The sequence below is a fragment of the Carcharhinus amblyrhynchos genome, chromosome 11 (genome assembly GCF_965287045.1).
Source record: "Carcharhinus amblyrhynchos chromosome 11, sCarAmb.v2.hapA, whole genome shotgun sequence".
Lineage (NCBI taxonomy): Eukaryota > Metazoa > Chordata > Chondrichthyes > Carcharhiniformes > Carcharhinidae > Carcharhinus > Carcharhinus amblyrhynchos.
The window spans coordinates 2,469,461-2,483,919 of record NC_137334.1 but is presented as its reverse complement, the minus strand read 5'-3'; the positions used below and the strand labels follow the sequence as shown (position 1 = coordinate 2,483,919).

The window sequence follows — 14,459 nt, the reverse complement described above, 5'->3', positions numbered from 1 at the left end:
TGTGACAGAACACACAAATCCTGCCTGATGATTGTAATGTCTTCAATGAGGTCCACAATGTGGACCTTTTAGAATACGAGCTCCCTGATTAGAATGGCCAATCTACCTAACCCACACATCTTTGGACTGTGGGAGGAAACCGGAGCACCCGGAGGAAACCCACGCAGACACAGGGAGAATGTGCAAACTCCACACAGGGGGTCACCCAAGGGCAGAATTGAACACAGGTCCCTGGTGCTAACCACTGTGCCACCATGCCACCTCCAGTAGCCTATCATAAAATCCGCATAGAAACTGGTCCTTCAGCTCAACTCGTCTATTCCAACCAGGTTTCTTATGGTAGGAAGGACTATTACTTACGTGGCGTAAAACTGCAGCAGGCGACGGTGCAGAGGGACCTCGGGGTCCTTGTGCATGAGTCGCAAAAACCCAGCTTGCAGGTGCAGCAGGTGGCCAGGAAGGCGAATGGGATGCTGGCCTTCATAACGAGGGGGATTGAATATAAAAGTAGGGAGGTCTTGCTGCAGCTGTATAGGGCATTGGTGAGGCCGCAGCTGGAGTACTGTGTGCAGTTTTGGGCACCGCACCTGCGCAAGGATATTTTGGCCTTGGAGGGAGTGCAGAGGAGGTTTACTAGGCTGATACCGGAGTTGAGGGGGTTGAGCTATGAGGAGAGGCTGAATAAACTAGGCTTGTACTCGTTAGAATTTAGAAGAATGAGGGGAGATCTCATGGAGACGTATAAGATGATGAATGGGATGGATAGGATAGAGGTGGAGAGACTCTTCCCGCTCAGAAAGGACAGTAGGACTAGGGGGCACAGCCTCAAGATAAAGGGGAGGCGGTTTAGAACGGAGTTGAGGAGGAACTTCTTCACTCAAAGGGTGGTGAATCTCTGGAATTCTCTGCCCGTTGAAGTGGTGGAGGCTATCTCACTAAATATTTTTAAGATGCGGGTTGATGGGTTTTTGATAAGAGAGGGGATTAAGGGTTATGGGGAGAGGGCGGGAAAGTGGAACTGAGCCACGACAGATCAGCCATGATCTTATTGAATGGTGGGGCAGGCTCGAAGGGCTAGATGGCCTACTCCTGCTCCTATTTCTTATGTTCTTATGTTCTTAAACGGAACTGATTTACCTATGTTTGGCCCTATGCCTCTAAACCTTTCCCATTCACGTACCTGTCCAAATGAACTTTAAATGTTGTAATTTTACCCACCTCTACCACCTCCTCTGGCAGCTCATTCTGTACAAGCACCACCCTGTGTGCAAAAGAGTTATCCCTCGGGTCCCTTTTAAACCTTTCCCCTCTCACCTTAAACCTATGCCCTCTAGTTTTGGGCTCCCCCACCCTGTGGAAAAGACCTTAGCTATTCACCTTATCTATGCCCCTCATGATTTTATATACCTCTGTAAGGTCACTCCTCATCTTCCTACACTCCAGGGAAAAAATTCCCAGCCTATCCAGTCTCTCCGAGGGGGCATGGCTTTAAATTAAGGGCGGCTAGTTATAGGACGGATGTCAGGGGTAGGTTCTTTACCCAGAGGGTGGTGAGGGATTGGAATGCCCTGCCTGCTGCAGTTGTAAATGCGCCTAGTTTGGGGGCGTTTAAGAGATCCGTGGATAGGTTTATGGACGAAAAGGGATTGGTTTAGGTTAGTGGGTCATTGTTTTGTAACTGGTCGGCGCAACATCGTGGGCCGAAGGGCCTGTTCTGCGCTGTAGTGTTCTATGTTCTATGTTCTATGTTCAAACCTTCCGGCCCCGGTAACATCCTTGTCAATCTTTCTTGCGCCCTTTCCAGTTTAATAACATCCTTCCTATAGCAGGGTGGCCAGAATTGTATGCAGCACTCCATTGGCCTCACCAATGTCTTGTACAGTTGTAAGATAACGTCCTAACTCCTGTACTGAATGCTCTGACCAATGAAGGCAATTGTCACTAATGGAAATTGACACCTCAAACATTAAATCAGTCTATAGAAACTTTGACCAGCGGTGGGGGCAGGGTGGTATCTCTCATCAAAAGTCTAGTGCACTCCACGCCCAAGTGAGCTGGCTGTAATTGCATCGGGATGTCTAGTCGTAGTCTCAGGAATTGTCTACCCTTGATTATTATGTCTCGGGATGGTCACAATTCATCCTGATAGGCCCAAAATGGTCTAACAGTTTTCTGAATTTCTTGTATGGTATCAGACATACCTTCAATTGTGGTTTCCCAAATCACCTGGAATACTGGCTCCTTGGATGCTTCTTCTGGCAATTGTTGAAATTTTTGTTGCCCAAAACTCAGCAAATCAACTTGTAGATGAATTTTTGACTTTTCTATATAATAAATTAACTTGCAGATTTAATAAAAATATCCATACTCTCGGTTGGACTTGACAATCTGCTCAAACTGCCTGGCATAATTTTGTGAATAATACCTTCCCACTCTGTTCTGTCCAATTCAGCTATAGGATTATCTTGGGATTGGTGTTGGATGTTCTTGGATGGTGTAGGGATGGAACTGCATCCACCTTTTAATGCAATCCTCTAAAAACTGCCGATTGTTATCAAACTGGTTACATGGATTTCAAGCTGAGGACCAACTCAATGGAGCTCTTGAAATCTTGTATCATAGTTTATTCCACAAATAGCACCAAGCGTGCTGGTAGACCTATGGTAGCCGAACCTTGTCTATCTTTTTTGTTGGAATGTGGGCATCATGGGCTGTGCCAGCATTTATTGCCCATTGAGGGCATTTAAGAGTCAACCACATTGCCAGACCAGGTAAAGGGGCAGATTTCCTTCCCTAAAGGATATTAGAAAACTAGGTGTTTTTTTATGACCATCGCCAGATTTTTATTGAATTTAAGTTTCACCATCGGAGGTTTCAATATTATGTGTGAGTCTGAGCCCATAATGAGCTTTTTGTGATGCAATTAAGTTCCTTCATTTTTAAAAATTTGCTCCAAGCCTTGGTTTTCAGATATACCTTTAGCCCTTCTCTCAGAACAAACCTCACTTCGGAGCTGCCAGTGACTGTGATCAAAGGCGGCTGATTGCTATGGAAACCCCAAATGTTACTGCACAGAAGGAATGTTAAACTTCAGTTCAGGAGCCACTTTAGTGAGATAGAAAAGCAAACATAATTGCTTAGAATACCACAATGTGCTACTTTATCATCACCTCTTTGCACTAGCTCAGTCAGGTGTTGATACATCTCCCACAGTCAACAATTCACTTACATAAAGGGTGTGATCTTCCCAAAGAAATTCTGAGTGGGCAATCTTACCAGCTCTGTTTCCATCTCCTCCCCACCCACCCCCGTCTCCACTTCTGATGTACATTTTTGGGGGTGGGGGGGGAGGGGGGTGTCATCTAGATGGAGCAGTCGGCCATGTAAGATTAAGAAGTTACAGGTTCACCAAGAGGGCATGGGTAAAGGCAGTCACTAAAGTCAGGGATAGGGTAAAACACTCTTTAAATAATCGCTATTAAATGTTATTGCACCCCATGGCTATGACTCATCTGTCTGTGATCCGCCTTCCACAGGGAGTCCCGGACGCCGACTGTACCCAGAGAGGCTCAGAGCCACGATCAGTGTGAGAGAGGCCCTTTGGCCCATCAAGTGTGCACTGACCATACCTACCACCGGAGTCATGTGGATCCCAGTGCCAAGCACTGGTGCCAGGCCCCTGACACTCCAAACGTTCAAACAAAAACTAATTATGTTACAGTTATATAAGACTTTGGTTTGGCCACATTTGGAACACTTCTGGTCACCACATTACCAGAGGCTTTGGAGAGGGTACAGAAAAGGTTTATCAGCTTGGTGCCTAGTACGGATGATATTAGCTACGAGGAGAGACCAAATAAACTGGGGTTGTTCTCCCTGGAAAGATGGAGATTGAGGGGCGACCTGATAGAAGTTTATAAAATTATGAGAGGTACAGATGGCGTGTACAGCTGGAAACGTTTTCCCCCGGGGCAGAAATGACAATTACAAGGAGGCACAGGTTCAAGAAAAGGGGAAGAAAGGTTCAGCGGAGATATGCGGGGGATGTGCTTTTACACAGAGGGGTCTGGGGGCCTGGAATGCACTGCCAAGGGAGATGGTTGCAGCAGTTACGTTAACCACATTTAAGACTTATCTGGATAGGCATATGAACAGGCGAGGAATAGAGGGATACAACTGTTTGGTCTAGATAGGACAACATGATCAGCGCAGGTTTGGAGGGCTGAAGAACCTGTTCCTGAGCTGTATTGTTCTTTGAAAATGCCGTTAGGCTTACAAGATCACTGCCCCCACTGCTGACGTGGAACTCAGCGGTCTCAGTGCCTGTTTCTACCCCCACAAGCAGTCCCAGTAGTGGAGGCCTATGGGCCCCACAGTGACAGACAGAGCCTGAGCTGGCATCCTCATCTCCCACCGGAATCTAGGCCGGGTGGGGGTTGCAGATGCGGGACACCATGCCTCCAAGTGGAGAACCTTGCGACGACGAGGGCCTCCCTCGCTGTCCTGTCCTGCTGAAACTTTGTTGCTGCCAGTCCTCCGGCCTCTGGCTCCTCCACGGCCTCATCCTCCTGGACCTCCTCCCTCCTCCCCAGAGGCACCCGACTGGTCCCATTCCCCCCTCCATGAAGTCTCCCTGCTGCTGTGCCAGGTTGTGAAACAAACAGCAGACCCCTACGATGCGGGACACTCAGGGGGCTGTACTGAGGGCACTGCCAGTGTGGTCCAGGCAGCAGAAACACATCTCCGGGAGTCCAATGCTCCTCTTGACGATGAACTGAGTGGCTGTGTGTGCCTCGTTGTAGTGCTTTTCTGCCTTGATCTCTGGCGTCTGCACAGATGTCATCAGCCACGACCCCAGTGAGTAACCCTTGTCCTTCACCGTCCGTCCTGGCAGCCTGGGCCGATCCTTGAAGAACCCGGAGATGTCGGAGCTCCGCAGGGTGTAGCTATCGTGCACGTTTCCTGGGTGGACACACCTGCACGATGATCATCTGGTGGTCATACACAATCTGAAGGAGGAGAAACCCTTTCTGTTGATGAAGGGCACCCCTGGAGCATTCCATTAATAGCTCCCTGTAAACGGGGCAGCTCAGCCATGGCAGTCAAGCCTGAAGCCTGGCCTCCTGGCCCACATCAAAGTGGATGTGGTTGGCTGCCTGGGCATACAGAACGTCCGTCACCTCACGGATACACTTGTGTGCAGGGGACGGGGCGATGCCACAGAGATCTATCTCCACTGGAGGCCTGGAAGGACGCAGTGGTGTAGAAGTTGAGGGCCTTGGTGAACTTCACACACACCCACACCCCCCCCACACCCCTGAGGTACCGCACTGTTTCCCTGCTGAGACACACAGTCTGCATAAGGTATCTGGCAGTTCACTAAAGGATATGACGGTTCGATAGAGTTGGGATCTCCGTGTCGTCGGGGTCTCTGTCTCATTGGGGTCTCCGTCTCCGCCATTCTCTAGCCCCCACCCTCTTGGGGCTGCTGGGCAGCCATGCCCTGGCCCCCATCAGTGACCCCTGTCCTGGATTGGCCTTGCTGTGGGCAGCTGTCTCCCTCCTCTGCCATTACAGCCCTTGGCGCTCACTCTGGTAGCTCAACCCAAAACCCATATTAGCTCAGATGGTGGGGTATGGAAGGAGAGAGAGAGACAGGGATAGTCTGTAAGGTTACCCATCCCTAGCCCTCACCCGTGTCCCTGAGTCTGCATCCTGGCAACCCAACAATATCCCTGGTGCCATGTGTCACCCCAATGGGTTGTTGACCGTTGCTACATCCTTGGCATGGTGGGCACAGAGAGTGTAAGGGTGGCCACGAGGGGGTCCCCATTGGGAATACCTGAAGTGTTAGTCTGGATATCTGATGCAATAGCTTCCAGGAACAGCTTACAGTTCAGACAGATGGTGGAGGAGCTCCCTCGTGACCATCACGAGACAGGTTTCCATTGTAGGGAGCGCTGTAGAGTTCATGCAGTGTGAGGAGCCGTGTTAACACCTACAAGGCTTCCTCGATTGGAGCAGCAGCTGCCAGACCTGGTGCTTGTTTCTGTTAGTGACACCTGGGAGAGAATGTCCGTAAGAAACCACACAGACTGTCCAGCAGATAGATGGCAGGGTAACCAGTGCAACATTAGTGCAGTTAGGAATCAACAGAATGTGCAACTCCTCAGGAGTTGTACAGCTTCCAGGGGAATGCACGCAACACAGGTCCTAAATCCAGCAGCAACCCCTGACCCGAGAACTGGCACAAGCCCACCCCAAACCCCTGTAACCCATCAAGTCCCCAACCCACTGCACATCATGACAGAGGCTGAGACCACTCCTTTACCCTGGGGGCTGGTGAGTACTCACCTCCTTGCTCTCCTTCACTGCTGCTGTGCCTGAGCCACACTTTCATAGAGCAGTAGTCATTCGTGTCAGCGTGACGTCTCATTGGAGAGGCGACAAGCATCCGGGGTGGGGGGGGGGGGGGGGGAGGGGCATGCATGCCAAACTGGCTGATGATACAGTCAGATTGGTACTAACCAGCTGTGTGCCCATTTTGGTTGGGAAATGGTTCTCTTCACTAAAAAGGGGCTGGGAATATAGCAAAACATGTGGTGTTGGATGCAAATCAGATATTTTCCCAGCTCGCCACGCTGATCGCTGGGCACGATGAGATGGTAAAATCACACCCATCACATAAATCCATTTGCCAGAAAGTTTGTGAAACTCTCATTGCAACAAAAAAAAAGGAACAAACATCAATAATAAAATTGCTGGTTTTCAGTTTCGTATGTGTTCAATTATTTTGTTCTTTCTTCATCAGACATACTCTTTTTACTCCTGTAATAAAGCACTATGACCTGTTAAAACTTTATAGAGCATTATTTTTCACTGCATCAACAAACTTTAACAATGAACTATTTTGTGCTTGTCTACATCATACAGTGTTAAAACAAAACAGATAGTTCCTCTTTGCTGAGACACAAACCACATTTCTATCTGGTCACAATCATGGGGTAAATTTGAATTATTTTTCTGAAAACATTTCAAATAAATCGATTCTTCCAATATATTTAGCTATTTTACTCTGACTAATTCTCTCTATAATAGGTCAAAACTGTGAGAGAACTTCAAAGTGTACACTTACCACAATAGCTATGAGAATTGGTGTTTGATAAATCCAGTTAAAGTTGCCAACGTTTAGATCCCAGCAGCTTTGCCATAGAAAGAAATAAAAAAAATTATGTTAAAACAAACAGAACTTTAATTCTTGGTTTCATTTTCTGATGTGCAAAGTTGTGTGGGTTCAGTAGATTGGCCATGCTAAGTGCACGGTGGCACAGTGGTTAGCACCGCTGCCTCACAGTGCCAGGGATCCGGGTTCAATTCCCGGCTCAGGTCACAGTCTGTGTGGAATTTGCATGTTCTTTCCATGTCTGCATGGGTTTCCTCTGGGTATTCCAGTTTCTTCCCACAGTGCAAAGATGTGCAGGTTAGGTGAATTGGCCATGCTAAATTACCCGAGTGTCAGGGGGACTAGCTTAGGTAAATACATGGGGTTATAGAACATAGAACATAGAACATAACAGCGCAGAACAGGCCCTTCGGCCCATGATGTTGCGCCGACCAGTTTAAAAAAAAAACAACAGTGAACCACTAACCTAAACCAATCCCTTTTCGTCCATAAACCTATCCACGGACCTCTTAAACGCCCCCAAACTAGGCGCATTTACAACTGCAGCAGGCAGGGCATTCCAATCCCTCACCACCCTCTGGGTAAAGAACCTACCCCTGACATCTGTCCTATAACTACCACCCCTTAATTTAAAGCCATGCCCCCTCGTGCTAGATTTTTCCATCAGAGGAAAAAGGCTATCACTATCCACCCTATCTAAACCTCTAATCATCTTATATGTTTCAATAAGATCCCCTCTTAGCCGCCTTCTTTCCAGCGAAAACAACCCCAAATCCCTCAGCCTCTCCTCATAGGATCTCCCCTCCATACCAGGCAACATCCTGGTAAACCTCCTCTGCACCCTCTCCAAAGCCTCCACATCCTTCCTGTAATGTGGGGACCAGAACTGCACACAATACTCCAAGTGCGGCCGCACCAGAGTTGTGTACAGTTGCAACATAACGCTACGACTCCTAAATTCAATCCCCCTACCAATAAACGCCAAGACACCGTATGCCTTCTTAACAACCTTATCTACTTGATTCCCAACTTTCAGGGATCTATGTACACATACACCTAGATCCCTCTGCTCCTCCACACTATTCAAAGTCTTCCCGTTAGCCCTATACTCAACACATCTGTTATTCCTGTTATGGGGATAAAGAGGAAAGAGTGGATGCAGACTATGGGCCAAATGGTCTGTTTCTGCATTGTGGGGATTCTATGATTGCACCTTCACTGTACAGTCAAAACCTTTTCCTAGTTCTTTGGTCACCAAGGTCTTACTAGTCATTGATTTAAAGTATCGAGTTGATTTGAGACATCGGAAAAATTAGAAATAATACAATTTCTACATACAAACCTTCATACAGTTTCTTCCTCATCTTAATTTCCCAACCATCTTATTTACACAAACAGATGGGAAAATTAAGAGCTACACTTGCACAAGTTCCCATTCCCTACAGCTCAGATTGGCATCTAACAGAGAGGCAGGCATGAGCGTCGTTTCTGGCTCATTGTGTCCCTGATAATCTCTCAGCTGCTGCGGAGGATGGGATGCTGGATTGTCCACAGGCTGGATTTCATGGCCACCAAATCAGGCAGGCTGTTCTCGTCCCCAACCCCACTGCACCCCAGACAAAGATCAGATAGAGCGTGATATCTATGTGTTGTCAATGCAATGCCATCCTGCGAGTCTCCAGTATTCTGGAAGGGCGGTGGGTGTGTAAATCGGAAACTCACCCACCGCCATTGAAAATACCAGGTGACAAGCTGTTGAGTTTATGAAAGAGCCAATTGTTTGTAAACTTGCATTACTCTCTGAATTTTTCCATCATTCCAAGGGAAACTGTTTGGGGGTGCTTTATGGTAACATAGAACATTACAGCACAAACAGGCCCTTCGGCCCACAAGTTGCACCGATCATATCCATACCTACCAGGCCTATCTATAACCCTCAATCCCATTAAATCCCATGTACCAGTTTGAGGAGGCTGTACAAGTGCAGAAGGAAAGGCCTGAGATTGGAACATGGGTGCTGGTGAAGGTGGCAATGTCTGTGTATGCTTTGATTTATTAACTTTTTTGTTTCTCGTAGAATCACACAATTCCATCAGGAGGAGGTAATACGGCCCATCGAGTCTGCACCGGTCATTATCCAGGCTTACCCCGTAGCCCCACTAACCGAATTTAGTATGGCCAATCAACCCAACTGGCACATCATAAATAAAAGCAAATTTCTGCGGATGCTGGAATCTGAAACCAAAAGAGAAAACGCCGGCAGGTGTGGCAGCATCTGTAAGGAGAGAAAAGAGCTGATGTTGAGAGTCCAGATGACCCTCTGCCAAAGCTATACATCATTGGATTGTGGGAGGAAACTGGAGCACCCAGGGGAAATGCATGCAGACACAGGGAGAATGTGCAAACTTCACACAGTCACCCAAGGTCGGAATTATACCTGGGTTCCTAGTGCTGAGAGGCAAATGAAGAACTGTTAATGAGAAACGCAAGTAATTTGTTTTTAAATGTCAATAGTAACAGGTTAATGAGGAGCTTTCTAAGTTTACGTTTTAAAGAGTAGATGTGCTTTATTAAATGAGATAAAGTGTTTCATTAGATTCATTAATTGAATTGCTACCTTGTTCTTGATCTTAACAGCAACCTTTTCAAAATTTAAGTTTGTAATTGAATTGTTTTACTTGGTGAACTCATTATTGTTCTGTGTTTTATATTGTTCCAATCAGATGAGAAGAGGTAGAATGATTCTCCTTATTTTTTCACTCCTCGATTCACCACAACAGATTTTTTAAAAAGATATGCTAGCTATTTCAGTGAATGTTTAAGTGCTATGTCTGTAGAAGGTGCACAGACTGGTTTCCTTGGCCGCCTTTTTCAAAAGAGCAGAGGATTATGTCATGTCTCAGTGTATAATCAACTTCCGTTCAGTCACAGCAGCACAGTGCTTAGCACGGCTGCCTCGCAGCACCAGGGACCCGGGTTCAATTCCAACCTCAGGTCACTGTCTGTGTGGAGTTTGCACGTTCTCCCTGTGTCTGCGTGGGTTTCCTCCGGGCGCCCCGGTTTCCTCCTGCATTCCAAAGATGTGCAGGTTAGGTGGATTGGTCATGCTCAGCTGCCCCTTAACGTCAGGGAGATTAGCAGGGTAAATGTGTAAGGCTACGGGAATAGGTCCTGGGTGGGATTGTTGTTGGTGCAGTCTCGATGGGCCGAATGGCCCTTTTTCCCCACGGTAGGGTTTCTATGATTCTATGACTATTAAAACCGGATGGAATATTGAAATGACCACTGCAAATCATGTGACTGTTGGTATTTGTGCTTCAGAGATTCCCAAGTCTCCGATGAATACCTAATGAAGAATGACATTCACAAGCCTTTCTTCACAGATAGATCAACACATAACACTCTAGAATTACGGTTGACCTGACTCTTGGGGGACAGTTTTCCCGTCTCACCCGCCATGGGAATCATAGTGGGTTTTGGGGGGGGCAGGAGCGTGTGTGAAACATGCACCCTACTCCCATAGCCTGACACATTTACCCTGCTAATCCCCCAGGCACTAAGGAGCAATTTAGCTTGGCCAATCCACCCAACTCGCACATCCTCGGAACGTGGGAGGAAACCGGAGCACCCGGAGGAAACCCATGCAGACACAGAGAGAACATGCAAGTCCCACACAGACAGTGACCTGAGGCCGGGATTGAACCCAGGTCCCTTGGGCGTTGACCTCAGGCAAGATCTTCCAGTTCTGGGGGAAGGACAGACGGAAAATCCTGCCCACTGTTTCATCCTGAATAAAAGGGACTATCGAAACTCAACGGCCAAGATTCTCCCAAAGCAGTTCAAAGTGCCGAATTCATGTAAAGCGTAGAGTAAATCCCACTGGTTTTTTCCAGCAGGATTTTCAAAATGAATCTCCCACACTCTGTGCACTGCGGAGTGCTTCATTGTAAATCACATTGAAAATCAGTGGGCAGGGCCTATTCCGGCCCAAGAGGCCGGCAGCATTGCGCTGAGTGGGCCATTGCGCATGCGCTGATCTGTCAGAGCTGAGATCGCAGTAACCCCGCACTGTCAGCCTCCCGATTGCTAGCCAGCCCCATGACCCTTACATCCCTAGCTTGCAAAGGGCCCCCCCCAACCCCTGATCACTGGCCTCCCGGATATCTCTGGGCCAGCCTCGATTCCCCTCTCCCTGGCCAGCTTTGACAACCAACCCCCCCCGCCCCCACTGATCACCCCCCGGCAGTCCCAACCTCCTCTTGTAGTCTCGACTCTTCCACCTGTAGCCTTATTTCCCTGAAGCCTTATTCCACCGCCCCCCCCCCCCAACCTTCCCCCCACAGCAGCCCCCAGCCACGATGGCCAGCCCCGATCAGCCCCTACCATCCCCTCAGTCGTGGATCCCTACGCAGAGTGGCAGCGGGACACCTCCCCCATCCCACCTCCACCAATCATCCCCCACAGGCCCTGCCCCCAATAGCCACCCCCCCTCTGGCTCCACTCATTGACACTGCCCGATGGGCAGTGCCAAGTTTCCAACTGGACATTCCCACCCAGGCTGGCAATGCCCTGGGAGCAACCACCTTACCCACACCTTCTGGAAGGGAGTGGGGGGGACACTTAATGTCCCCCTTTCACTCCAGCAGGATGAGTCATCATCTGCCCCTTAGTGGGGAGCTGTTGTAAACCCCACTGGAATGAACAACTCCTGGCAAGGGGGGAGAAGCTAGGTGGACTGGAGACTTCAGTCCCAGACCCGCTAATCGGATGCTAATACTTATTATATTTAAATCAGCTGATGACGCCGGAAATCCGGGTCCCCAGAGACACGCAGAGGCCTTGCGCCCACGGAGGAACACGCAAAAGGGCCAACGCTAATGTCTCCTGGCCCACAGTGCAGTTAGAACATTGGGAGAATCACCCCCATGTGTGTGAGATAGATCTGAATGGATCCTACCAGCTTTCCATTTGCTGGTTTCTCTCATCCAAATTAGAATCTCAAGGTGCCAAACGACAACACAAGATTAGAGTTAACATAACACAACCTTTTGTTTGGATGAAAGGACTTTGAACTTGGTGAAGTTACATGACGAGAGAACCATTTAGTTGTCTGCTTTGAAAACCCCGAGAAGTTGCTTGCAGGCTGAGAACTCCATCTGAAGCTATTGAATTAGCAGCAACCCAACCAGCAGCCAAGCTAATCAGCAGTGGTATCTTTAAGAATCCATAAAATACCCACAGTACAAAAGGAGGCCATTCAGCCCATCGAGTCTGCACCAACTTTCTGAAAGGGCATTTTACCCAGGCCCACCCGCCAATCCCAGCCCCAAAACACTGTATATTTACCAAGGCTAGTCCACCTAACGTGCACATCTTTGGCGTGTAGAAGGAAACCAAAGCACTCAATGGAAACCCACGCAGACACAGGGAGAACGTGCCAACTCACACAGTCACCCAAGGTAGGAATTGAATCCAACTCCTGGTGCTGTGAGGGGAATTCCAAGGGAAGGATTCCTCCAATCTCTTCCAACTTTGCTTTCATCTGAGAATTAATCAAAGAAATTCGACTACAAGAAACCTCAGGGCCTGCTGGGAATCTGTCACTTTACAACACCTTCGCTTCAACTTTAAAGTGTTGGCTTCATCTAAGAAACTACAGGCCTGTCAATGAAAGAAACTGAGGTAATTATGAACTGTAATAGTACATTAACTTTATCTGTATCTATTCTTCATTTGTGTGTGTGTGTGTGTATATCTGTGTGTGTGTGTGTGTGTGTGTGTGTGTGCGTGCGTGTGTGTGTGCGTGCGTGTGTGTGTGCGTGCGTGTGTGTGTGTGTGTGTGCGTGCGCGCGCGTGCGCTGAGTGAGTGAGGCATCATGTTAAATTGGGCTAAGTGAGAATAAATATCCTTTATTATTACACTCACAAAGCTAGCAGTCAGATTTAGCTAATTGGGAGACTCAATCTGAGGGTAAGAAAACACATCACTCTTACATAAACATACTGATCATGGTCAGAGACAGGACTGACCAATGTCACTAATCCCCCTTACCTCCACATTTTGGGACACTAAGGGGCAATTTAGCATGACCACTCCAGCTAACATGCACACATTTGGACTGTGGAAGGAAACCATAGCACCTGAAGGAAACCCACACAGAGACGGGCAAATGTACAAACTCCACACAGACGGTCCCTCGAGGTCAGAATTGAACCTGGGTCCCTGGAGCTGTGAGACAGCTGTGCTAACTATTGTGCCACCATGAAGATTTGCTTCAGGCTTCAGGCTTCAGAGACCAAGAGGTGAAGAAAATGGCATTGTGTTGGTTCCTCACTGAAATCTACTACTTTATCAAAAGCTTTTATTTTTAATAGTGATCAGATGCAAAAAATGGTCCTCACTTTTCATCAGCCAAGACTGCTCTGACAATGGCCCAAGCTGCAACAAAGACTGCTGGAACACCTGAAACAGAAGCAAAACAACTTGTCTACATTAAGGATGCTTGACTCTTTCCCTAATGATTTTAAGGCAATATAGTATACCCCAACATAGCAGATCAGGGTCACCTGGCTTGAGGGACCAATTGAGACTGAGAGTGGGTAATCACCCCAGGGGATGGAGTCCTTCGGCAGAAGACAGTCTGAAGACATGTAGGGACTGGGACAGCCGGTCAGTCTGGGGGCCTCGGTACAGTTTTTCATTATTAATAAATACCCTTTATGCTCCTGGCAACATCCCATTCAACCTGTCTCATTTTGAATCACGGCCTTGTTATTGTTTTTAGAAATAACTGGAATCTATTTTGAGAGATTTGGTGAAAACCTAATTCCTTTAATTCAAAACTTCTTGTATCAGAATTTTAGGGTCGTATTGGCCAAGAGTTTGATGGAGTCGTGGAGACTCCATGCCATATTCAAAATGGCTCTGGGAACTCAAAATCCAGAGGTTCCACCCACATTTCATTCCATTTTGATTGGTAGGGGAATGGGGGCAGGATGTCAGTCATACAGAGGGGAGACCCAGATCCAGCAGGGCCATTTTAGTTCATTGCTGAGTTCAAACAGAGCTCATGTTTGCTAGGGCCTTATTCTGCAGTGTCTGTGTTAAGATTGTTTTTAAGGGTAGATATAAATGCTCAGAAAAGCAGACCAGATCTCAGGAACTGGCAATGCGTCATGTTATTTCAAACTCCTGTCATTTAAATTTTAAATGCATCCTTTCTTTGAGTTGTTTGTTGACAAAACTTGGAGTACTATTAATAGAGCAGGTAAATCA

General features: G+C 47.7%; 1 protein-coding gene across 1 annotated transcript in view; it reads right to left on the bottom strand.

Annotated features, from left to right (window-relative positions):
- Positions 1-14,459, bottom strand: part of LOC145349643 (parathyroid hormone 2 receptor-like) — a 100,744-nt gene that overhangs the window by 21,191 nt on the left and 65,094 nt on the right. Inside the window, exons 8-9 of the mRNA XM_080198165.1 lie at positions 13,586-13,646; positions 7,136-7,202 (exon numbers count right to left, since the gene is read on the bottom strand). Of these exons, the coding sequence (XP_080054291.1) occupies positions 7,136-7,202; positions 13,586-13,646 (128 nt within the window). The remainder of the gene's footprint in view (positions 1-7,135; positions 7,203-13,585; positions 13,647-14,459) is intronic.